Raw genomic sequence first — 23,469 nt, 5'->3', positions numbered from 1 at the left:
TAAAATAACTCTTTAATAAATAACCTTGTGGCTGCCGCAGAGCAGTAATTAAATGCCGGCGCGCTCGGCGCACAGTTTTAAGTAAAGCTGGAAAAATGTAAGATGTAATTATCAGCGCCAAACAAATTACCAGCCCAGCAAATCCCCCCGGAATATTTAGAAACTCATTTCTGCCTTCCCGTTAAATATTTGTGTACGTGCTTATTTTTGGTGGGACCACTGAGAGGGTGGGGAAGGGACGAGGGAACAGGAGGGTGGGGGAAGAGGGGCGCAGTGGGAGGCAGCTGCAGGCTAGGCCGTCTCTGCTGATGGCGGGCTTCTGAACGCCCGGGGAAGATCTGCCCGGTCAGCAAAACGGTGTAACCAAAATGCCCCACAGCTCAGGGGAGCATATGGGTGGATGCTCAGGGCTGTTATCTGAGCCGAGGCCACAGCCCTCCTCCCAAATGGCTCCCTCGCCCTAGTGGAGGAAACTCAAGCCACAGAGATGACACAGAGGGGGCCAGGTGGCCCAGCTCTGCTCCCTGGGGCTCAGCCCAAAGCCCTGTGGACAGGCGATCCTCCCCTGGCCACTCAGACCACGGGGCACAGAAAGAGCCGCTCGCCTCCGAGGGGGGGGCTGAGAACAGGGCCTGTAGAACACTGCAATAGAGCAGGTCGGAGTGGAGTCTCCAGGAAGCCCTTTCCAACCTGTGGCTCCCAAGTGGGCCTAAGTTGCAGTTGCCTGTTCAAGGGGTGAGCTCCTCGGGTCAGAATGCCCAGCACCCAGCATGGGGCTGAGGAAATGTAAGCTGTTTGGGAGACTTGGGCAGAGAGAGGGGCCTAGGGCTGGTGGGAAGCCTTGCATTTGGATCTGGCCAGAGAAGGAAGCGACAGAGTGTAGGGGACACCTTCAGTGGGCCACATGATACCACCCACCCTGTGCCATGGACACTGAGCTCAGGGGGCAGACCAGGGCTGCTGCTGGGGGAAAGGACAGGGCCGGCGCTGCAGGACCTTGAGGGGTGAGCTCGGTCTAGACGAGCCTTTCCCCTTTGTCTTCTCAGTGGTTTCAGCTGAGCTCAGGCAGATGGGGAGTCGAGGTGACTGGGGGTTGTGGAAGGCCCCACAGGTACACATAAAGCACTTCTGCTCTCACAGTTCCCACAGCCACACCTGAACTCCACCTGGAACAGACAGCTGGCCCGGCCTGGGCACACAGGTGAAGTGCAGCTGTGTGCCATGCACCATGCCTGCCCGAACACCCCTGCAGGGGAGCCCTGCTGAGGGGACATGCAGACTCAAGGTTTATCAGGGACCCAAGCAGCAGAAACATGCAGTGCAGGGGGGCATGCCCACCCACCCCTGGTCCTGCCCGCCTGCCGGCTCGAACAACAGACCGCAGAGCCCGACTGGCAGGCAGGCCTGGCTGGAGCGAGCCCTAGGGAGCTGGTCGCACCCACTGGTCCCTACTGACGGGAGCATCCCATCGATGGGCGAACTGTAGATGGATAAGAAGTGAAAAGGACCAACCTTCTCGCTGATCTGAGAGATGAGAGTTTGGGTTGATGGCAGAGTGCGATGAGGATGAGGAGGGAATAAAAAAAAGACAAGGAGAAACACAGAGAGAGTAAAAACAGGCCAACCCTCATCTGCCCACACAGCACGGAAACGAGACAAGACTCTCGGGCCCCAGCACACACACGTGCACGCAGGGGCGCGCAGACCACACCGCTCACAAAAGACTCAGGACTCATGGAGGACATGGTGGACGGGGCTGAGTCCCCCAGGCAGGTGCTGGGATGCCAGGGGCGGGGCGGGGCGGCATGGAAGTGGGGCACAGGCAGGCCCCCTGGCCTCACGCGCACCCCACGGCTCAGGCAGACCCAGGGAGCTGGGCTCTGAGGTCAGGGCCCACCCAGCCCACAAACCCACCAGGCACACGAGCCACCAGAACCCCGCCACTCTGAGGAAGCCCCACACTGCATGGTACCAGTGTGAGGAGCTGGTCTGGGCACCTGTGGGGAGAAAGGCTATGAAGACAGCACCCTGTTTAGAGACAGCTGTGGCCTGGCGGCCAGCTCCCTGCAGAGAAGGGGGAAGTCAGGGTCAGGTAGGGCGGGCTCTGCAGAGGGTGTGGCCTTGCCCTGGCCCCTGGCAGCAGTACGCCCTGAGAGCTGGAGGAGAGACGCTGTGGACGGGAGGAGAGAGTGAGTCACTCAGAGTGGGGAGTGAGAGGGTGAGGGAGAGTTGAGTCTGCCACGCACGCCTGGGCCTGCTAGACCGTGGGTGGAGCTGTGGGCAAAGTCAGAGCAACCGGAGGATGCGTCCGTTTCCCAGCAGTGCTGTCCTGCCAGCAGCGGCGGCGGCAGCTGACTACTGAGCACTTCCTGCGCGCCTGGCGCCATGCCGGGAGCGTTACACTTGCTGTCTGATTATGTGCAGCAAGCACATGGCCTCAGAAAGGGAGTGGGAACCCTGTGAGTCTAGGGGACAAGAGGCAGGATGAGAGGTGGACACTGAAGCCAAATCTGAGGAGGAGACACAGCCTTGAGCTTGGTGGACAAGAGTCAGAGATGGATAGAGATGACTGCCCAGGGGATGCTGACCATTCCGGGCAGTTCTCAGCTGGGGGGACTCCCCCAGGCAACCCTGGGGAAGGTCTGGAGGCTTGCTGGGTTGTCGTGACTAGGGGGTATTACTGGCATCGAGTGGGCCGGGGATGCTGCTAGACATCCTACTACAATGCAGAGGACTGCCCCACACAACTGAGAGTTCTTCAGCCTGAAATGTCAGCAGTGTCAAGGCTGAGAAACCCTGGGCCACAGTCCACACTGGTCTGGAGGCTGAAGCTGAGATCCTGATAGCTGGTACCCTCCGGCCTGGAGGGTAATGGGCAGCCGCACTGCTGGGAGGCGGGTGGGCACAGACTGTTGGGCAGGCCGGCACTGGGGGCGGGGGGAGTTCTCCGTGGGCAGCCCGCTCACAAGCAGGGTTCAGGATACAGAGCTGGTGGCTAGCACAGCAGAGCCGTCCTAGAGGAGCTGGGACTGATGGGCCCTCGGTACTGCCAGGGCAGAAGGGCGGACACCCCCGTGAAGCTGTACTAAGCACTTAGGACGATGAAATCATCACTGTAAGGAAGTCGCATCCACTTTCCTTTACAAATCCCCCGAGGGAGCCGGTTTCACTTTTAATGACGCCCATCTGTACAGGAGGGCTAAGTAAGGGGACAGTGGGGGTGGGGCATAAGGGGCTCTAGGGCTCCTCCTGGGCACCATGCACAGCAGACCCAGCCTGTTCACAGGAAGTGGCAGGCGGCCAGCTTTGGTGGCCCTTGGGCTATGAGCACAGTAGGGACTGGACACTCCAAAACAGTCCCCAGCTCCTCTGCTGGGTACCTGGACTTGTGAAAATGCACAACACATTTAGTCCCAGCAAGGAACACTCGGAAGGTGAGAGGTGCTCACCCGCAGGGCTGCCTCAGCCGGACCCCCTGCAGAGGGTCCTGGTTGGTGGCAGAGCACAGCTGGCTCCCCCTCCAGGAAGGCGCCGGGCAGACCTGGCCAGAGGGCAAGCACACCTGGCCGGGAGCCCGCCCTGCTGGGGGGAGGGCAGGACACACTCAAAGAAGACTAGGCAGGTATACACACATTTACACACAAATGTGTGTGCCTGCGCACACACAGGTCTGCCTGGAAGGCTCTGGACTCCCTTGGGGCTCTGGGCCCAGCAGGACCTACAAGAGACAAATGCTCCCAAGAGTGGCTGCTTCCCCAAGGGCCTGCAGGGAAGGAAGCCAGAGTAGTGGTGACAACAGGAGAAGTGTGCCCAGCGGGCGGTGCTGCCGCTATGACTGCTGCAAAGAGAGCTGGGAAGGAGAGACCAGGCCCAGGGCAGCCCCCCAACCCCGTGTGTCCACGCCCAGCAGGGCAGCTCCGCTCCACGGAGACAGGCCAGGCCCTGCACTGCCGGGTCCTTACCTCGCACATACAGGTTAGCAGGGGCCGAGTAGCGTGTGCCTGCAGAGTTGGTCGCCACACACTCGTACTTGCCTTGGTCTGACTCCTCACTGCTCTCAATCTGCAAGGCACCTGTGGGGACAAGAAGACAAAGCTCAGGCCTGGAACAGCGGGAGGTGTCTCGATGACTTTTGTGGCTTGTGTTGACCAGATGTCCCAGACATCGGGGCCACACCCCAGAGTCAGTGCTGCTTCCAGGAAGCTCTCTGACTAGCCCAGTGGCCTCCTGGTTGGAGCCAAGGGTTGTGCTCTGCAGCCCAAGCTGCCCTGTCTTGCAAGCCTGCAGTCGAGCCTGCTGGCTCTGCCAGGAGCTCTAGCCCCAGTCCCCAGCTCCACTGAGTGTCTGCCACGCTCTGGTCAGCTGGAGCCTGTTTGCCAGTGTGCATCCCCATTAATGCTCCGGCTGTGCCAGGCCACTCGGAGCCAGGCGTGGGTGGAAGCAGCCGGTAGACCTGCTGGCCTGGGATGTGCGAGCGTGCAATGCCCGCATCGGGCAGGAACCTGGGAACCTGCCACCCACCAGAACTCCACAGGAAGGAAGGGGCTTGCCTTGGGGGCCTGGTGCGCAGCAGCCTCAGCTCACAGCACCCATCCTCCCCTCCTACCCCACCCCCGCCCCATGAGCCCCACCCATTCCGGCTCCTCTCCTCAGCCTGGTCCCGCTAAAGTGCTTCGACCCACCACGGCTCCTGCATAATTCAGGAGGCTAATGGAGGCTGCAGCTCCCACTCATGCCGGCGCCCTGAGGGGCTGCTCTGGCCGCAGGCGGACAGACAGGAGCCAGGATTGGGGGGTGGGCAGCTGAAAAGGACCCTCACAGAGGGTAGAGGGATCCTGGGCTGGGGGCCAGTCCTGGTAGGTCCAGGCCAGGTGGGGGAGCCCGAGGAGGCGAAGGTGGTGGTGGGGAGTGATACCACATGACTTGGCCAGTCCCCTGGCCCTGGCAACAAACACGTGAATAAACTGCTTGGGAGCACACTGGGAAGCTGTCTGCAACAGTAACACCCTGGGGCACAGGTAGCACACTTCCCTGGAATAAGCCAAGACAGCCACGCCCACACTGGACAGTTAATAACCCCACCGGACACGGCCTGACAGAAAACACCGCCTGCACAGGACAGCTAGAGCGACCCTAACAGCCCACTCCTCCCAGGCCCCAGGGTGGCTGATGGCCACACCCACCCAGGACACTGAGAACCTGCGGGCCCCCACCTGACGGGGCTGGACAGGGGCCACAGGAAGAGTGCCAAGTCAGGCTCTCACAGCCCAGGCCCAGGGAGGACCCCCACGGACCCGAGCTGCAGCCCCCTCACTGCCTGACACCTTTCCCCCACACCCCAGACCCAGGGCAGCAGGAGGTGCTGCGAACACCAGGGGTTTGGGAGATGGAGACGGGGAGGGGGCTTCGCAGGCTCAGCCCTGCTGCAGGTGAAGGGCTGGCCTGCTCTGTGGTCCCGGCTTCCCTCGGCAGCAGGGAGCGTGAGGGCCCAGGGCACATGCCAGACACCTTTCTCCCGGGAGAGCAGCCCAACGGCACCCAGTAGGTCATGTTCATGGGATGGATGGACGCTGTTACAGAAAACATTCATTCAAACAGGTGGGGGTCACACCCCCGGCTGGGGCTGCACTAAGCTTAGCTCAGCTCAGCTGGGGGATGGTGCCACAGGGAGGAACAGGAAGTGGTGCCCGGGGGAGACCCCTGAGGGAGAGGAGGCTCCCCTGCCCCAACAGCCAGGACTGGTCGGGGGCCCCAACACAGACCCTGAGCCTATCTGCACACAGAAACCCCTGAACTGGAACCAGCCTCCACGGGGCGGCAGCTGCACCTCCCAGCCCCACCTTCTGTCCTGAGACCACTGTGGCCCTGAACTCTGAAGGTCTAGATGCGCCTGAGGACACTTGGAAGGTGGGGAGAAAGTGACGGAGTGAATACAGTACAGAAGCAACCACTCTACAGCGTGTCTGCTGTGCCAGGTGCTACCCAGCCCTCATCCTCTCCTCTGGCCCTCAGCCCCGTGAGGTGGGGCTTTGGCCCCCAAACAAAGAGGGGGCCACCGACTTCTGAGAGATGAATCAATTTTCTGAAGGCCACACAGGGGGTGAGTCACACTTGCACCTGGATCTCTGAGTCCAGAATATGGGCTTTGAACCCCAAGGCTGCAGGACTTCTGCACAGAAACAGCCGGGGATTAGCAGGTCAGAGGATCGAGTCCCACAAGACCCTGAATTTCTATTGCCATCCCACCCTCTACACTGAAGTCTTAACTACACGTTCCTCCTAGTGTTTGCTGGGCTGAGGCATTTATGGACAGTCCTCATTTTTACCACAGGGCCAGAATGTTACAGGGCAGTTAAGTAATAATTGAGGGCCCCGAGACAAAGGAGTTCTCAAGAGGAAAGGCAGGGCTTAGTCAAGCTCCCCCACCTCACGGGAAGACTCTCCCCCTCTATGGCCAGCCTTGGGGACCAGCGCTGGGCTTCCCTGCAGGGGCCAGCAGGTCTCTTCTGTGGGGCTGGCCTAGGAGGCCTGGGCAATAGGGTTTGCCATCCCCCAGGTGGGGTTCAGCAAGGTCTCTTCACAATCCAGACTGGCAATGGATGAGTCCACAGGAGGGAATGACCGAGAGTGGATGTGTGTAGTGGCTGGTGGCGTTGAGGGGGCCGGAGCTGGAGATGAGGCTGGAGAGGTCGGGATGGGGATGGGGGAGGCGACGGACGGGACGGGATGGAGTGGTGGTGACAGCAGTGGCGAGGCGTGGTGTGGCGTGGCGAGATGCACGGACAGCATTCTTACCTCTAATTGGTGAACCACCTGGCGAGGTAATTTGAATGCAAATAAGATCAGAGAGAAGCATTAGTACAAAAGGAAGGAAAGCCACAAAAAGCCAATCAGATAAAATAAAACACTAGAAAAGGGAAAAGGGCCTTAAATACATGGGAAAATCGAGGCCTGAGTTGGGCTGACCCGGGCTGTGTGTGTGCGGGCTGCGTGTGGGTGAGGCTGTGTCCCCCAGGCCACGGGCACTGCGCTGAGGAGGGAGACTGTGGGGCGGGCTCCATGGGGCTGGGGCGGTGGGCATCAGGCGGCCAGTCTGGTCAGGGCTGCTGCAGACCCCACTGGCTGAGGCCAACAGAAGGGGGAGGCGAAGAAGAGAAGGGGCAACCCCACCCTGCAGGGCCGTCCAAATCCACAGGTGGTAGACTTCAAAGCAAGGCACTTACCAAAACAAAGCAGGGCATTTAGGCAGAGAGAGAGAGAATGGGCAAAAAGGAGGGCTCACCATAGGCAACCACCAAACCAGGTTTCCCTGAACACACACACCTACCGGCCCACCCTGCTACTCCCAGAGGCCGAACTCACAACCTAGCGGCAGGCCCCCTGTGCAGACCGCTCAGCTCTGCCGAACAGCTTCTCCCCAACCTGACTAGCGATAGCCAGAGGCCAGTGCCCACCCCCATGTCTGGTCAGTAATCCCGGGAAGCAGTAGCTGAGAGGGCCAAGTGCTCACCCTCCAAGAGCCTGAGGCAGGGCGAGGGCGAGGTCTGGGCAGGCTCCCTTCCCGGCGGTGGGGCCTCCTCCAAGACGGCGCTCACACCTCTCTCCCACCATCACCTCACCTCACCGGTGGGGGACAGGGGGAAGACAGTGTTGTGCCTGGGCCCACCCACACACTCCTCGTGCCTCTCTGTCCATCTCTGGGGAGGGATGTGTGCCAGGAGATGAACAATGATCACCATCCCCTTGCACCTGATGACACCCGCCCGGGGGAATGATCCATCTCCGTGCAGAAGGGAGGAAACAGAGGTTGAGAAACACTAAATGACCAAAGCCCAAAGGTCACACGGCTTTTGAGTGAAGAGTCAGGAATCGACCCAGTGTGTCTGGCATGAGACCTCCCCACTGGACTAGGCTGCCTGCCTCCTGCAGACACAGAGGCTGGAGAGGGGGCAGAGGCAGCTTGTTGGGGCCCAGGGGGGTGGGGGTGGGGGGAGGTTGTGGGAGGGGGTCAGAGGGGCTGTCTAGAAAGAACCACCACCACGACCCTCCAAGCTCCGTCCAGGGACCTTTAGTGTCCCCAAGACCCTTTCAGAGGGTCCACAAGGCCAAACCAATTTTCATCACACTAAGAAATCATCTGTCTTTTTCGCTCTCGTTCCCTCAGACAGTGGGGTTTCCCAGGGGCTCCGTGCTGGGTGCTCAGCACCTGACCGAGTGCGGAAACAGACAGGAGAGTCTGGCATCTGCTGGCAAGCGTAAAATTTGAAAAGATTTATAAAAGTGTAAAACAACGCTGCTCTCTTTTCCAGTAAACGTTTTGTTTTAGAGAATATGATTACTTTTCATTAACATGTAATGGGCTTTTAAGTTATTTTAAAGTAGATTAATAAATATTTAAGATCTTCTTCATCTTAACATCTAACACAGTAAATATTGATAGATAAAACCTAAAACGAAAGCTCTTTGGGGCCCTCTGCTATTTCCAGTCAGAGGTCCTGAGGCCCGAAAGTTGACAGCCGCCCATCTACTCCTGGGGGCCTGGCCTGACCTGGGGGCAGGCGGTGTGCGTGGCCCAGGTCTGGACACCCTAGGTCCTGGCCTCGGCTCTTCTGAAACTGACCCTGCTGCGCAGTGAGTCTCTGGGCATCTCAGAACAGCCGTTTCCCCATTGAACTGAAGTGAGAGCTTGCCATTTCCATTTCACAAGGTGGCTGCGAGGCACCGAGGGAGCCCGGGAGGCAGCCCTGCCCGTGCGAGGGGCCGGTGTGCTCAGGCCAAAGGGACACTGTGACCACGTGCGGACAGCACATCCTCCTGGCAGACCCAGAGGGTGGCAGGGCGCAGCTGGGGGGCAGGCTCTCCTCGTCAGAGCTGGGGCCAGCCAGCAGAGCGGGTGGCCACAGGCCCCAGGCCCACTCCAGGGACTGCTCTGCATTCCCCCCGGGTCCCATCCGCTGGGGTCGGCAGGCTTCCTCTGGGAGCCAGGTGTTGGCACCTCTGCTCCAGGCCCTGCAGTCTCAGCCCAGGGGCTGGGGTGTGTGGAAGGAGACAGCCCTACGGGCATCACACTGCCCTCGATGCATGAACTGTGGCGGGAAGGGCAGCCCACACGCTCTGGCACCAGGATGAGCGGGGCACAGGAGGTCTCCTTAGGGCTCTGTCCAGGTTGGCAGAGCACGGGGCCCACAGTTCCTCTCAGGACCTGGTAGTGGCGCAGAGCCCTGTTTGAGAGGTGAGTCCCCACTCACTGCTCCAGGGACCCTGCCCGCTCCTGATTCGATCTCCACTCTCCCTGAACCTGTCCCATTCCTCCTGGGTCCACCCTGGCTCTTAGGTTCAAATTCTCCAAGGGGCTCGTGTTGCTGCAGCAGGTCACATCACTTCAGTGAGGAACGTGCCTGTCGAGCAGAGCTCACACCCGGGCACATACCACCATCTGCCACACCCTGGTGACATTTGCTGTGGTGCTGCCCAGAGATACCTGAGGAGTTTTGGGCACTGGGGAGTGGGGGCGGGGGGCAGTTGAAGTCCGGACAGAATGGGACTGAGCAGCTCTGCAGCCCTGGCAGGGTCCAGCCATTCCCCAGGCCCCATTTCTGCACATGTGATACCAGAAGGTTCCTGGTGGACCTCACAGGGGAGCTCCCTGGCCCTGCACCTCCACGTGTGACTCCAGGGGACTACCTTAACTCAGCTGTAAAGTGGGCATGGTAATCAGAGCTTGTCCTACTTCTCAGGGTTGCAGGAGAATCCAGTGCAACCAAAGGCAGGAAAGCGCTTTGTAAACTGTCAATGATGCGTAAACCGTGAAAGTCCCTGTAAAACAGCCGAGTGCTCGGGGGCCTGATTTCACTCTGTGACAGGATGTCCCTGTAAATATGCATGGGAGAGCCCAGCACATTCTGAAGTGGTAACAGGACTGGGGCAGCAGCTATTGGGATCAGGGGCCGGGGGCCAGGGTCAGGCAGTGATGGGGGAGAGTCCTGTTCGGTACCTCCACCTGGAGGTGAGATGGTTGAGTCCCTTCGGGTGCCATCTGGCCCCATCCTAGTGGCTGGGTTTTGGGCCGACCACCCTTGGATCACAGCTGCCCGGGGGCAGAAAAGGTCTAACAAAGAGGTCTTTCCTGCACCTGGGAAGCAGAAGGAGTGGACATCAGTCTGCAGGTACAGGGTCCGCAGGTCACGCTCACAAAGTAATTCATCAGCAAGGGCTCAGAGATACCTGTCCTATAGCTGGGCCAGTGCGGGGCTCTGGGGGGGCTCTCGAAGGGGGAGCCAGGCCCAGGCCCTCCCTGTGAGGCGTGCTCGGCCTAAGTGAGCAGAGCTGGAGCCAGATGGTAAAAATTAAAGCGGATGGGTCCTAAAGGAGTAGGTTTGGGGCAGAGAAGGGTGGGGCTGTACGTTCTGGTGAATGTAAGCAGAGGGCTGGATGGGGTCAGGCGGCTCAGTGCAAGTGGGGGCAGCTAGGAGTAACAGGAGTCGTGACCCCAGAGCCCTCACCATATGCCAGGCAGCGGACTAAAGCTCCAACTGCCTGTCTCACTGAGAGTTTACTGCAACTCCTTTCTGAAGGCGAAAACACTGAAGCTCCGAGAAATTAAATAACCTCACTGAGGCCAACGAGGCCTGACAGCAGTGCAGCCGGGACCCAACGAGATAAAGCTGGAGGTGTGAGCAGAGGAAGACGCACACGGAAGGGTTGCGTGTGTCTTGTCTGGGGCACACGCCTGCCTGTGCAGGTGACAAGGGTGTCAGAGCACAGAGGGACACGAGCAGGAAACTCTGATGGCTGCTGGAAGAGGGACTCCAGGGGAGAGCCCGGAGGCAGGGGGAGCAGTGTTTGGTGACTTGGGACACGGCCAATGCAGGCAACGCAAGGAGAAAAGGGCACCAACCTGCGAGTCACAATGGTGACAAATCAAGAGGAGCTGGTGGGTCCTTACTGGAGGCGGAGCCAGGGTTTCAGGTGGGGAGGCTGCCACTCACAGGGAGAGGGTCAGCGGGAGAAGGGTGCGGCTGTTTGGGAAGGAGTCATCGCTCATCATGGTCAGGGTGACGCCCAGGAGGCAGATACATTTTTTGGTCTAGAGCACAGGCAAGATGTTTGGGTTGGAGAGACAGATTGGGGAGCTGCAGGAGCGGAGCGGGTGCCTGAAGCTACAGGAAGCAGTGAGCAGAGGCCGAGGGGGAAGGGCTCTGTCCACGGGGCGAGGCCCTGTCCATGGGGCGAGGGCAGGGCTAGCCTGCTTCCTGGTGGCTGCAGGAACCAGCAGAGTAGGAGGGGGCTGCGGGGCAGACAGAGAGAAGCCGGGGAGCCCTGGGAGGGAGCGGTCAAGCAGGAGGGAGGGGTGTGGACTGCTGCTGAGAGGACTCGGAGGCTGTGGCCTGAGCGGCCCTGGGCGGAGTGCTGGGCAGGAGCCAACTCCCGGGGCAGTGAACGGGCGGCACGGGGCCTGGCACCCAGCAAGCGCCGCGTAAACACATGACGGACGAACGCGAGAGACGGCGCGCCTTCCCAGCACCGCACCGCTGCCACGGGCAGGCAGGGCCATCCGGGGCGGAGGCCAGACCTGTGGGGAGGACCATCTGGCCGCTGGGGGAGCCTGCCTGGGGGGAGGGCGGGGGGGCGGAGGAGCCGAACCCTGCAGGCCTCTGGGCAGCGCCGGGCAACGGCTGCACATGCAGCCAGACTCTTTCCTGCCTTGATTATGACTGTTTTAATTAACTGCGCTACAGCTGCCTCCATCTTGTTGAGTTTTAATTAAATTAAATGAGCTAACACTTTGTAGGCTGTCTCAGGCGGCTGTGGCTGGGGCCAAAATCCTGCCCCTGCTGGGCGGATCATCTCTCCCACCTCCCTGGGCACCAAGGGGGTGTCCACCGGGTGGGAGCCGGGGGGGAGGGGCCGGCGCCCCAGGGAGAGGCAGGGGTGCCCCTGAAGACAGCAGAGCTGCGAGGAGCAGAGGCATGTCCTCCTTCACAGTGCTGACACCACAGCCGAAGCGGAGCAGGGGCTCTGGCTGGCACTGGCCACCCCGCCCGCGTGCCCCATCCCGCAGCTAGCAGGAGGACTTGGACCCAGGCTTGTCGGCCCAGCCATGCTGGCGGCAGATGCAGAATGTAGCCAAGCTGAACCTGAGCCTCCTTTCCCGCCTGCTCCGTACTCACAAAAACTGAATCAATTATCCTGGCGGGAGCCTCGCGGGCAGATCGAGCAGCGGGGCGACACCTCCCGCCTGGTCAAGACGGCATCCTTGCTCCCAGGGCTGCACTCGGGCTCCACTGAGACATCCAGAGGAGACCCTGGTGACCGAGGGACCGCAGCAACTCCCCCTGGCCCCAAGCTCGGAAGCCCAGCCCTTTGAGGCCCGGGGAATCGGGCATCTTTGGTCCCTTTCCCTGCCGTTTGGAGAAGTAAAGAGAAGCACCGTCCAGGCCCCGCTCTCAGGCCGGGCTGCAGGGAAGGTGGAGGACGAACACCCACAGAACGACCTTGCAGAGCGCAGCGCCAGGCTGGGCACGACACGCGGGCTGCGAGGAGCAGAGCCGACCCGCGGTCTGGAGTCCGACCATCCCAGACGGTGAAAGAACCACCGAGGACCAGCCCTCACGGCCACGCTCTCTTCACGGGCCAGGCGGGTCTAGAGCCAGATCTGGCGCACCCACCGGGTGCCCTCTGCTCAGCCCTGGAGGGTCGCCCCCAGGCTGAGGCCTCCTGCAGCGCCCAGGCACTCAAGCCCAGGCGGGAAGGCTGTGCCGGGCGTGGGCCCCACACCTCCCCTCCCGTCTGTGCAGCCCTCTGCTCACCTGAACGCAGCTGCTTGATGCGCCCGTTGCTCGTGGAGGGGTCCACAGGGAGGAAGTCCTTGAACCACGAGATCTCGGGGTCTGGATTCCCGCCTGCTGCGCACAGCATGGTGGCCGTGCGCGCCTTCTCCACCACCTTCAGCTGGGGCCCCATGTCGATGGAGGGGAACCCGGGGGGCAGCTGGTCCTCTGCAGGCAGAGAGAAGATGTGCATGTGAGGGCTAGGACCCCCTGACTCCCAGGTTGGCTGGGATCCCCAAGATTCAAGGTTCTTCTTTCCCGGGTCCCGGACTTCTAGGCAGAGTCCTATACACCTCTGCCCGGGCCGACCCTTCACAGGGCGGGGGGCGGCAGTGGGGCCCACCCTGACACAGTGCCTCAGAACACCCCCGCCCTACCAACGAGCCATCCTCGGCCCCTGACTCTGACCCAGTCTCTATGCAGCTGTGACCCTGACCCTCCCCCTCAGTCCTGACCTGGGGTCCAGACTCAGGCCTGGGGCCCACATCTGAACGTGTGCAGGCTAAGGAAATGAAAAAGCTCTGAGAACACCAAAAGTTGATGGGGGGCAGGTGGGGGGAGGAAGGGGCAAAACTCTTCCCTAGCCGTGTCTTCTGGCTCACAGGAGTCCCTTCCACCAGTCAGCAGGAATAGAGGTCAGCAGCACCCCCCGCCCCACCGCACACAGACTCCTGGGCCGGCCCTGAGGGTCTCCCCGACCGTGGAAGCAAAGGGGTTGGGAGCACAGGGTCCAGACGAGTGCACACCAGGAAGGACCCCCACCTTCACCACGGCCCAGCTGTAACCTCGGTGTGTTACAGATCCTTTCCACGGCTCCGATTCTATCTGAAAGCGGGTCCAAGAGCCTACCTTGTAAAACCATCGCGAGGGCATCTGATAACACGCGTGAGGTGCAGAAGAGTGTCTGACAAGGAATCTGCAGCCAATGAACATTAGCTGGCGCTACTGTAACTAGTGAGGGCCGAGCCACTGGGGCAGACAGGTACCATGGCCGGGGTGGGCGGGCAGAAGGCCCTTCCCCCAGGAGGAAACCACAGGCTGTGTGAGCTCACCACAGCCTCTCCACCAGTGTGGACGCCGGGCGCGCCCATGAGGGGGAGGGGAACACTGTCCACTGTCAGGCTCCGGGTGGGGGCGTGGGGCTCCACAGCAGGCGAGACCGGGAGACTAGCAGGGCTCCGCACCTCCCTCCAGCAGGCCCGGTGCAAGGTGGGTGCGTGGGGACGTGTGCCGAGGTCAGGCTCCTGTGCCAGGGAAAGGGCATGGGGCACTCTCAGAGGGGAGAAGTAAAGGATGGCAGTGCTGTCCTGCCTGAAAACTCTCTGAGGCCCAAGGAGGCTGACAGGGGTGAGGGGCAGGCAGGAGAGAGCTGGAGATGCCCTCGTAGGCAGAAGCAAGGCGTCCCCCTGTCTGGCCCAGACCCCGGGGGTTCTCTGCCAAGGCTCCAGCGGCCAGGGTCACCCAAAGGGGCTGCAGCCCCATCAGGAGGAGGGGTCTGGGAGGGGAGGAGCAGGACTCCCAGCACGGCCTCACCTCCCCAGCCTCCCGGCACTGGCAGGACCCGCAGCCCTGCAGACTCCAGGCGGGACCCGAGAGTCTCTGTGGCTACACATGTGAGCCCACAGAGTCCGAACTTTCAGCTCTGGTTTTTAAAAGGAAAATTTAAATAGTGACAAGAAAAGAAGATGGAAATGAGGCAGGACTCGGGGTGCACCAAGCAGGGTAACAGTCTCCCACTGGCTCGGCTACCACCTGCTTCCACAGAAGGCCCAGGGCTCCCCTACCACCCTCCCTGTTCTCCCCAGCAGCTAGGGGCGAGCAGGGCCACCAGAGCCACCCTAGCCCTCCCGTCTAGTTCCTCCCAGACTGAGATCCCTCAGTAACACCTGCTAAGTCCTCCCCGGGCAATGGAGGTGCGGGCGCACAGAGGGGACATGCCTGCTGGAGTTAGGGCCCAGCAGCCAGCTGACCCCACCCTGCCAGCAAGGCACTGATCAGGGAGGAGGGAAGAAGGACAGACACCGGCAGCCCCGCGTCCTAGGAGTCTGCTCTGAATTCCTAACACGGGGAAGGTCTTTGGGCTGTACGCCAAATTAAGGACAATTAATTTTCCTCCCTCAATGGCTCCATCCTTGGCTCGGAGGCTCCCTCAGGCACCGCCGCCAGAGCCCAGAGCCGGCGCGTGCGAAGGGCTGCCCGTCAGACAGCAGGGCCCAGCAGCCACTCCCCTGCGCCAGGGAGGCTTCCAGGCGGCACTCGCAGGGCGGCACTCTGCCCCTCGGGAAGGAGAAGCGTGTCTCACAGGAGGACTCCGGTCCCTCCGGAGTGACCCCTGCCGTCTCGCCCTTCAACGCTCACCTGGGCCCTCCAGCACGTTCACACGCAGCCGAGGGCCGCAGCCGGGTACTGCTGCCTGCCGTGTGCCTTGGATGAGGCGAGCACTGGGCACGCGGTTATAAACGGCACCGACTGGCACGTTTACCCCCTGTGCTCCCTCAGGAGCTGGGCCCTGTGGTGAGGGGCAGGCGGAACCCCTCAGGCAGACCAAGGCAGACTCCTCTGCAGGTGCCACACCATCACTCCAAACCACCGACAATTGGGAAACTGAGGCCCAGACACGACGGAGAAAAGGTTGTGTTAATGGAGCTTTTACCACCTCACAGGTAGCACTGAGTTAAAATGCTTTAATAAACGATTTAATCTCTTCCAAACCCTGAGCTATATAAACAAATGGGGGCTTAGAGAGATCTAGAAACCTGCCCAAGGTCACACAGTTTGATGGGAGGTGGGGCTGGGGATAAAACCAGGTGGTGGGACCCAGTGCCTGGTAGGGCTGGGGGCAGGGCAGGGCTAGCAGAGGTGAGGGCACCCCTGGGGACACCCTGCCACCATTGGGGCTCACCTCCCCGAGGCTGGTTCAACACCCCCCAAACCACGCCCTCTGCTGTCTGACAGGGCTCGCCACTTCACTGCAGGCCCCCTGCACACAAGCCTCGGCTTTTTCATTTACTGCAAAACTAACCTACAGTCCCCACACGCGGCCACCCCTGGGAAGGCCATGCACCCAGGTTCCAACATCCGAAGATACCCTCCAGGCCGAGTCCGTTCAAAACCCAGTCCTGCGGATCCAGAGGGGAGGGAAGGGCCCCTCCCCCTCCCAGGCCACCCGGTAACCATAGCAACGGCGACAGCGCCGCTGTGCGTGTCCAAGCGGCGCGCAGCTGCGGCACCTCCCTCCTCACCTGAGTGGAGTCCTTGCGTCTCCTCCCAGGACCCCCACCTCCTAACTCCAAGGGACTCTCCCTCCTAGGCATCCTTCCTGCTCAACTGATAGGAGCAGGTCTTCACACACCTGCAGCCTAAATGCCGGGCATCTGCAGTGTTTGTCCCTCCTGGGGCCGAGGTCCCTCCATCCTCTGATACAGGATGGAGAAGGCTCTGGGCACCTGAGAAGTACCAGGAGCCAAAGGCTCCACAGCTGTTTGTGGACTGCAGCTGCATGCAGCTGTGTGCACATGTGTGCACACAGGGTGCACACACATGCTCCCAGGGGCTGCCCCCACAGACCCGTGTACCGGCGGGGGTGTGCACATGTGGCTCCCGCTCCAAACTGTGCTGGCTTTTAGATACTGCAGAGGGAGACCGGTGCCCTCTCCTGCAGTCCCCTCTGGGCAGAGGAAGGTGACCGGGTGTGTCTGTGCGGGTTGGAGAGTTGGGAGACTAAGGGTCAGAAAGGGGCAGGAGCTTGGCTGAGGCCTCACAGCACTGAGTCAGTTCACCTCCACAGCTCACCTGCGTGCGGTGGCTTCCTGGAGGAAGGAGAAGAGGTAAGAATAGGAAACATTGGAGCTTGGGAGGTGGGAGAGCTTTCTGCAGCGGGGAGGGACTGCCTGAGCAAGGGCTGTGGGAGGGTGGGAAAAGTGAGTCTGGCTGAGGCTAAGGAAAACACTGGGGTCCTGATAGACGAGCTGAGGGTGGGGGTGGACAGGGATCAGCTTCGGCTGGCTGCAGTGACTGGGGGAGGGGGCTGCTGAGGCCCCCGAGCAGCACACACAGGTCTCTTTGTCAGCGGAGCCTGAGATGCCTGAGGCGGAGTCTGGGCCAGAGGGAGGGGGCTGCATCAGGAAGTCTGACAGATGGAGACGCCTTGCAGGGTCTCAGGGTGGGCAGCACCGTCTGTCAGCAGGACCGCCTCACCCTGGCTTACCCAGCTTCTTGGCATCTGTGCACACGCAGGCACACACATCCACAGGCTTCCTGGGGCGGCACTGTCTGTAAGCCTGACCTCCTCCCTGTGCACGAGTGTTGGGTCTGGTCTCACCATGTCTCTGAACACACACCCCCCTAAAAACACATACAGCCACAGAGATACACATGGTGAAACAGACAGGTGTGAAAACAGACCTACATGTGCGTGTGGAGGGGCACCTGCAGTGACAAGCACCTGTGGAAAGGCTCGTGCAAGCGGATCCAGAGGTAGCGCACACAGACACGCAAACATGCATGTGGAAGCATACAGTCAGAGTTCCACGTGTGTTGAGACCTGACGACACAGGGACGGAGACATGGACACATGAAGACATGCTGAGACACGTGAAGGAACTGCATGGGTAGCTGCTGGCTGGCCCAGCCCTCGAGCACTGTGAGGAAGCCAGGGCCCCCTCAGGCCCTGACCCTGAGGCAGCTCCATTCCCAGCAGGGGCAGGACCAGACATCCCCCAGCAGGTCCAAAGGCCGCTCCAGACCTGCAGGATCCACTCTTCCCAGAGAGCCCAGCCTCGCCCCCAGGCTTCCAGGAAATAAGGGGGGGGGGGGCCTAGGGGGCCCTGGTCCATCTCCCTTTGCAGCTTTCAGCCTCGACTTTCAGCTTTTTTCCAAGAGAAAACTCCCACCTCTTCTAGCACTCAGATTTCATCAAACTTGGCATCTTAAAAGCCTGTTTTGTTTTTGAATCTGAGCTGTTTGGGGCCTGTAGGCAGCCGTGGCCTCCCCCTCCCAGTCCCCACTGTCAGCCAGGGATTCCCTGGCACCTGGCTCAGCCCCACTCGGCATCCCCACCACGCACACCAAGTGGCCCCAGGGGCCACTCCCTGGGCACACACCCTACCTACGCTCTGGCGCCGGGCCCTGGCCCGTGTTAGGCTCTCCTCTTGGGGTTCCCCACCTCCATCCCCCCTCAGGAAGATTCTTTTGATCCACTTACACTACCCGCCCCCCGAGGTTCAGGCCCAGTCCACTGACAGCCTCCCACTCACTCCTCAGGCCCCTGCGGCCCAGCCACCACCCCCGCCCCAACCACTGCTTCCTGTCAGCAGGCTCCCCACCGTCAGCCCTGACCCCGTGGAGGTGAACCTGAAGGACTCTCTCAGCGTCATCTTGCCTGACCTCTGGACAGCACCCCCCACTGCTGACTACCTCCTCCCACTGCATGTCCTCTTTTCTCTTCCACGTCTGCGGCCTCCGACCTCTCACGGCCCCTCACCAGATTCCTACGCAAACTCTCCTCCACAGGGACAAGTTTGGCTTCTGAGGCTCTACTCAGGCCCCCTTCCTGCCCTCTTGGCCCTCCCTCCCTGAGATTTGCCATCTATTGGCCTCCAACACTCCACCTCCAGATGTGCCCTGAGTGCCAGGAGAATCTGAAGGAGAACTCCTCGACACCTCGCCCGGATGCCCGCGCACGCCTGATGCACAGATTTCCAACAGGACTCTTCAGCCTGCCTGCAGACTGGGTCCTGCTCCCGTACCGGAGCCTTTGAGAACAGTGCCACCGCCCACCGGGCCAGAGCCAGTAACCCAGAGCCTCCCACCTCCCGGGTCCCACAGGTGGCCAGGTGGGCTGCCACTCTTTCCAGACGGTTTGTAGCCCAGTCTCCCTTGCTCTCGTACCCACTGCTTGGCTTTGGCCCATGGCCACCTGCCACGTGGGCTGCAGGGCTGCCCACCCTCCCTCTGGTCTCCCTCCACCCCACTGTGCACGTCCAGGGGCATTTCTGAAGCATGTATCTCATCATGTCGCTTTCCCCGATTAAAACTCTCTTTCCTCTGGCAACCAGAGAGACGGAGCCCCTCACCAGGGATGGAGGATGTGCACACACAGGGTCATTCAGGGCCTCCAACTTGACCACCTGCTGCCAGAGCTGCCAGCTCCACTGTGGTCATGAGGCTGGGGGACGGGGGAGCAAGTGGGGGGCCATGCATACGGCAGGGCTTTGTAAGCACCCGTGACTACAGGGTTGGGGGGCCACAGTGGGCACAGGGGAGGTGCCAGTGTGTCTGCAGCTAACAGAAGAGGCAGGTGTACTGGCCGCCCCACCGGAGGACCCATTCAGAAAGAAGTCCACTTGGGCCCTTGAAACCAGATGAGAAGCAGAAAAAAATAGGGGATTCCAGGGACCAAGAAACACAGGGTCTGACCTTCAAGGGCCTCCTGGCAGTGCCCGCCTACCTGACATCTTTCCCACCCCCGTGCCTGGGGCACAGAACTCTCCAGGAAATGGATGCAGAGTCTCTTATCTGCATGGTCTCAAATGCCACTGTGGTAGTGGTGTGGGGGTGGGGCGGTGCAAGGACAATCAGAGACCAGTCCCTGGACCCAGAAGCACCTAAGTCAGGCCGCAGCTGCCAGGGGAGGGGCAGCAGCTGGCCTGAGTTCTAGGTCTCCTGCGGCTGTAAACCAGGCAGGTGACAGGCCCCACTTCCACAAAACCGGCCCACTGCCCAGACACAAATGGGGGCAACAGGAAGGAAGCACCTCCTGCCACACGGGAAGCCATCCTCTGCCCTCGGAAGCCCTTCACCCCGCCAGGCCTGGGCTGGGCAAGGGCAAGGCGGGCTCACTCCCTGGGAAAATGCAGGCTCCCCTCCCAGCTCAGCTCTGAGCTGGCCCAGCCGAGGACAGCTCAGGACAGCAGTGTGTGTTGCTCATCCAGCCTCATGTTGCCAGGGCTGTTTCCAAAGGGATTATGTGTGGAGGTAGGTCAAAGGGGGTTCAAGAGGTTCTTCGTCACCCCACAGGTCCTCAAGCCAGCCAGGGTCAGAGCCAGGGCAGAACCCAGGGATCCAGGCCCAGCGCTGACTGCTCCCCACCCCAGTCACTACCCTGCACTGCCTGACGCCTGCCCTGAGATAGGAAAGACCAGGTACTCTGTGCAGGCACCTGGATTCCTGTGGGCCCATGTGGCATAAGTGGTGTGTTCTTGGTCCGCCAGCAGACACCAAGGCCAGGTGGGAACAGGTAAAAGGCACCTGTGCTTGGTGGTGAGGAGGGGGAAGGAAAAGAAGGGGCCCCAAAGTCTGGGCAGGATCCCTGCCTGGTGCACCCTCCCTCCTGGCGGGCTGGAGAGGACCTGCTGAGGTGCATCACAGGCACTGAGAAGAGGTCAGGCCAGTTGCTCTGCCCCACGTTCCTCTCTGTCCCACTGTTCCAGCTGACCCACAGCTCTGAGCGAGGATCCTGTGGGGTCCCTGCGACCGTGAGCCCAGACCCAGTGTCTCTGACCTCCCACAGCACCAGACTGATGACGCATATGGCTCAGGCTGCTAGCTGCACACCCCCTTGCTGTACACACAGCCTGTAAGGTGCAGACCACCTTGTGGATGCACCACACCCCCCCCCACACACTGTCTAATGTGTGTGCACACATACGCTGCATGCTATACACCATCTGCTGTACACAGCACACCCCCACACTGTCTGGTGCACACACACACCCTGGGATGTATACCACCTGCTGTGTGAAGTACCACCTGCTGTGTATACCACACCCCCCACATAACGCCTGATGCATGCGCGCGCACACACACACACACAGTCTGCTGCACACCCCCTCCTATATATACAGTCTGTAAGGCACCACCGGCCATAAACACTGCACCACACACACTGCCCTGCACACAGCACACAGGGCCCCACCCCCACAGCACCGCCTGCGGTGTCCGTGACCACCAGCACCTGCACCCAGAGCCAGGCCCCCAGGGCAGAGTCAGAAATGGCTCACCCCTGCCCCTCAGCCCATGCACCCTCCATCTTGGCCCTTCCAGAACCTACCCAAGTTACCAGGGCCCTGCTACACCCCTGCTGTCTGGCCTCTTCTGGGGCTCTCCTGACCACTGGCCTGCCTGGCCTGGAACCCACAGGCCCAGAGAAATCTGTGCCCTCCACACTGAGCTCCAAGAACCTCATGCCCCGCCACCAACCCCTGGAGGGAGAGGCCAAGAAGCGAGGCCTGCCTCCCCTCCCCCTCTGCTCCCCCTCCGTAAAGAGGGAAAATGTCAGCTTCCCTGTCTCAGTGGTGGCTGCGGGGTGGGCTGGAGGGGGAGTGATTCAGCCGCCTCAAGAGTGTGGAGCGAGAAGAGCTTTTCCTGCCATTACCCAGCGAGAGAGAGGCTGGCTCGCTAATGGCTTCAATTACCACTCAGACAGGAACACTGGGCGGCGGGCTCTGCGCTCCTCACAGTCCGGGACGGGCTCGCCCCCAGCCAGCCCGTGCTGCTGAGCCGCTGCCTGGGTGCCACAGGGCAGCGGGGGCCCTGCCTGGGGAGCTGGGTGCAAAGGCCATGGTCCGGGGCAGCTCCCAGAGGCACCAGCAGAGCTGAGTGCGAGGACAGCCGGCCCTGGTGTGCAGCAAGGCAGCGCAGGGGGCACGGGGCAGACCTGCAGGCCTGGACGCCCTTTTAGGGGCACGCCTACCCCTCCCCTGAGCCAGGTCACCCTGGGCAACCCTCGGCAGCCCTCAGCCACTCCCCTGAAGAGCTCAGCTTGGGGCGAGGGGTCCTGGCCCCAAGCACCAGTCATCCCTAAACACACCAGGGTTTCGGGACCACATGGGAGGCCCGGGGCCGGGGCAGTGTCTGGTGGCGGCTGTCACAGCCTGGGCTGCTCCCCTCCGCCCCGCCCCCTGGCACCTTTGAGGCCTCCCACTCCGCTCCTTTCTGCCGAGCCCAGAGCCGGTCAAGGTTACACAGACCAACACAGCAAGTCAGCACTTAGTCTTCTGGGTGCTGTGTTTCAGGGGCAGGAGGGGCTCCTTTAGGCCCACAGCTCCACCCCCACCCACACAGGGAGCCTGGGTCGGACAGGGACCTGCCCCGAGCGCTCCGCCACCTCACCAGACACCCCCCACACCCTAGAAATACAAACACACCCCAGAGCCTGCTAAAGAAACCCTGATCCAAGAAGGCCCCTCGGGATGGAGAAACCCCCCAAAAGTCTGAATCCTCCTCCCCTCAGGCCCTGGAAGCCCACCCTCACCCTCCTCAACCCTTTAAAAGTTGAAGCGGCCCAGGGCAGTGGTGGGGGTAGAAGAGTGTCCACAGAGGACCTGCGGGGAGAGCCGGGCCAGAGGTAGGGCCTGGGGCTCTGGGGGCACTTCTCCTCCAGCACTGAGGGGGAGGAGGCCCTTCCCCCAGTGTGAGGGCCTGAGAAGACGCCGTCCGGGCAGCAGCCACAGTCTGGCCTTCCCGCCAGGTCCCCAGTGCCAGGGCGGATGGCTTCCTGCCGGGGCAGATACCAGCAGGAGGGGGGCAGTGCTGGAATACCTGTCCTCAGGTCATGAATGGGGACACTGAGGTCAGGGGTGGCAGGGTCAGAACACGCAGCAATCAGTGACCCTGGTCCAGGGCCTGTCCTCCGGGTCCCCGCCCCACAGGTAAGTGCCCCCTGTGGGAGTAGAAGGTGGGGGTGGCACCACCCAGAGACTGCCAGGCACCACGGATGCCAGGCACTACCAGCTCAGATGCCTGGGCCTCAGGATGTGCGGCTTCCAGCCCAACCTTCCAGCAGCTGCCTTTCATGGCAGAATCCTGTGACGCGCTCAACTGCATCATATTTCATCTCCCAAACCAGCCTGGGCAGCAGGAGTTACATGTACACCTGTGAACGCAGGTGGAGCACATGGGGCGCAGAGGCATAGTTCGGGCCGAAGGTCATGAGGTGAGAGAGCAAGGAGTCAGCCCCTGCTGTTGGCCACTGTCCTCCACGGCCCCTGGAAGCTGGGGGGCCCCACTCCGTCTCGCAGGAGACACCCAGACCGAAGGAATTTCTGAACGGGTGCGTGCGTGAACCCGTACAGCCACAGTGTGCAAATGGCCATGGCGAAAATCTGCTCCACCGCTCTTGTAATCAAAGAAATGCAAATTAAATTGAGATGTCATTTTTTGCTTATTAACTTGGCAAAGATATTTTTTTAATGCTAATTCCCACTGCTGGCAAGGATGCGCGGAAAAGAGCCCTCTCGTGACCTGCTCGGTGAGAGTATAAACTGACACAATCTTCTGGAAATACTGAGAACCTTACAGACGCACGTGCCGTTTTGATCCAGCAATTCTACTTCCGAGAATCTAGAAGAAGGAAACAATCAGGAAGGTGAACACATCACATCCGCATGGACGTGTCCAACACCCTATTTATGAAAGCGGAAAGCTGGGAACGCTGTCTCTGTCCAACAATAAGGGAACGGCTAAATAAATTAGGGCCCTTCCATGCGACACTCACGCACAGCCATTAAAAATAATGATGCAGAAGAATACTTAATGAAGAAGAAGATGTTCGTGATATTCTTTTTTTAAAAGCAGCCCACAAACCACTGGGCAGAATGTGATCCCACTTGTGTTATACGGCACACACAGAAAACAGACT

General features: G+C 60.9%; 1 protein-coding gene across 18 annotated transcripts in view; it reads right to left on the bottom strand.

Annotated features, from left to right (window-relative positions):
• Window positions 1–23,469, bottom strand: part of PTPRF (protein tyrosine phosphatase receptor type F) — an 82,273-nt gene that overhangs the window by 34,945 nt on the left and 23,859 nt on the right. For 9 of the 18 annotated variants that reach the window (XM_028512055.2, XM_036025894.1, XM_036025898.1 and 6 more), the window contains exons 6-7: window positions 12,810–12,998; window positions 3,963–4,073 (exon numbers count right to left, since the gene is read on the bottom strand). In XM_028512055.2, the coding sequence (XP_028367856.1) occupies window positions 3,963–4,073; window positions 12,810–12,998 (300 nt within the window). Of the gene's footprint in view, window positions 1–1,512; window positions 1,525–3,962; window positions 4,074–6,795; window positions 6,872–12,809; window positions 12,999–23,469 lie in introns of those variants that run through there. The other 9 variants (XM_036025893.1, XM_036025896.1, XM_036025903.1 and 6 more) reach the window with 3 other exon arrangements.

This window comes from Phyllostomus discolor, chromosome 5 (assembly GCF_004126475.2).
Source record: "Phyllostomus discolor isolate MPI-MPIP mPhyDis1 chromosome 5, mPhyDis1.pri.v3, whole genome shotgun sequence".
Classification (NCBI taxonomy): domain Eukaryota; kingdom Metazoa; phylum Chordata; class Mammalia; order Chiroptera; family Phyllostomidae; genus Phyllostomus; species Phyllostomus discolor.
This window is presented reverse-complemented; position numbering and strand designations above follow the sequence as displayed.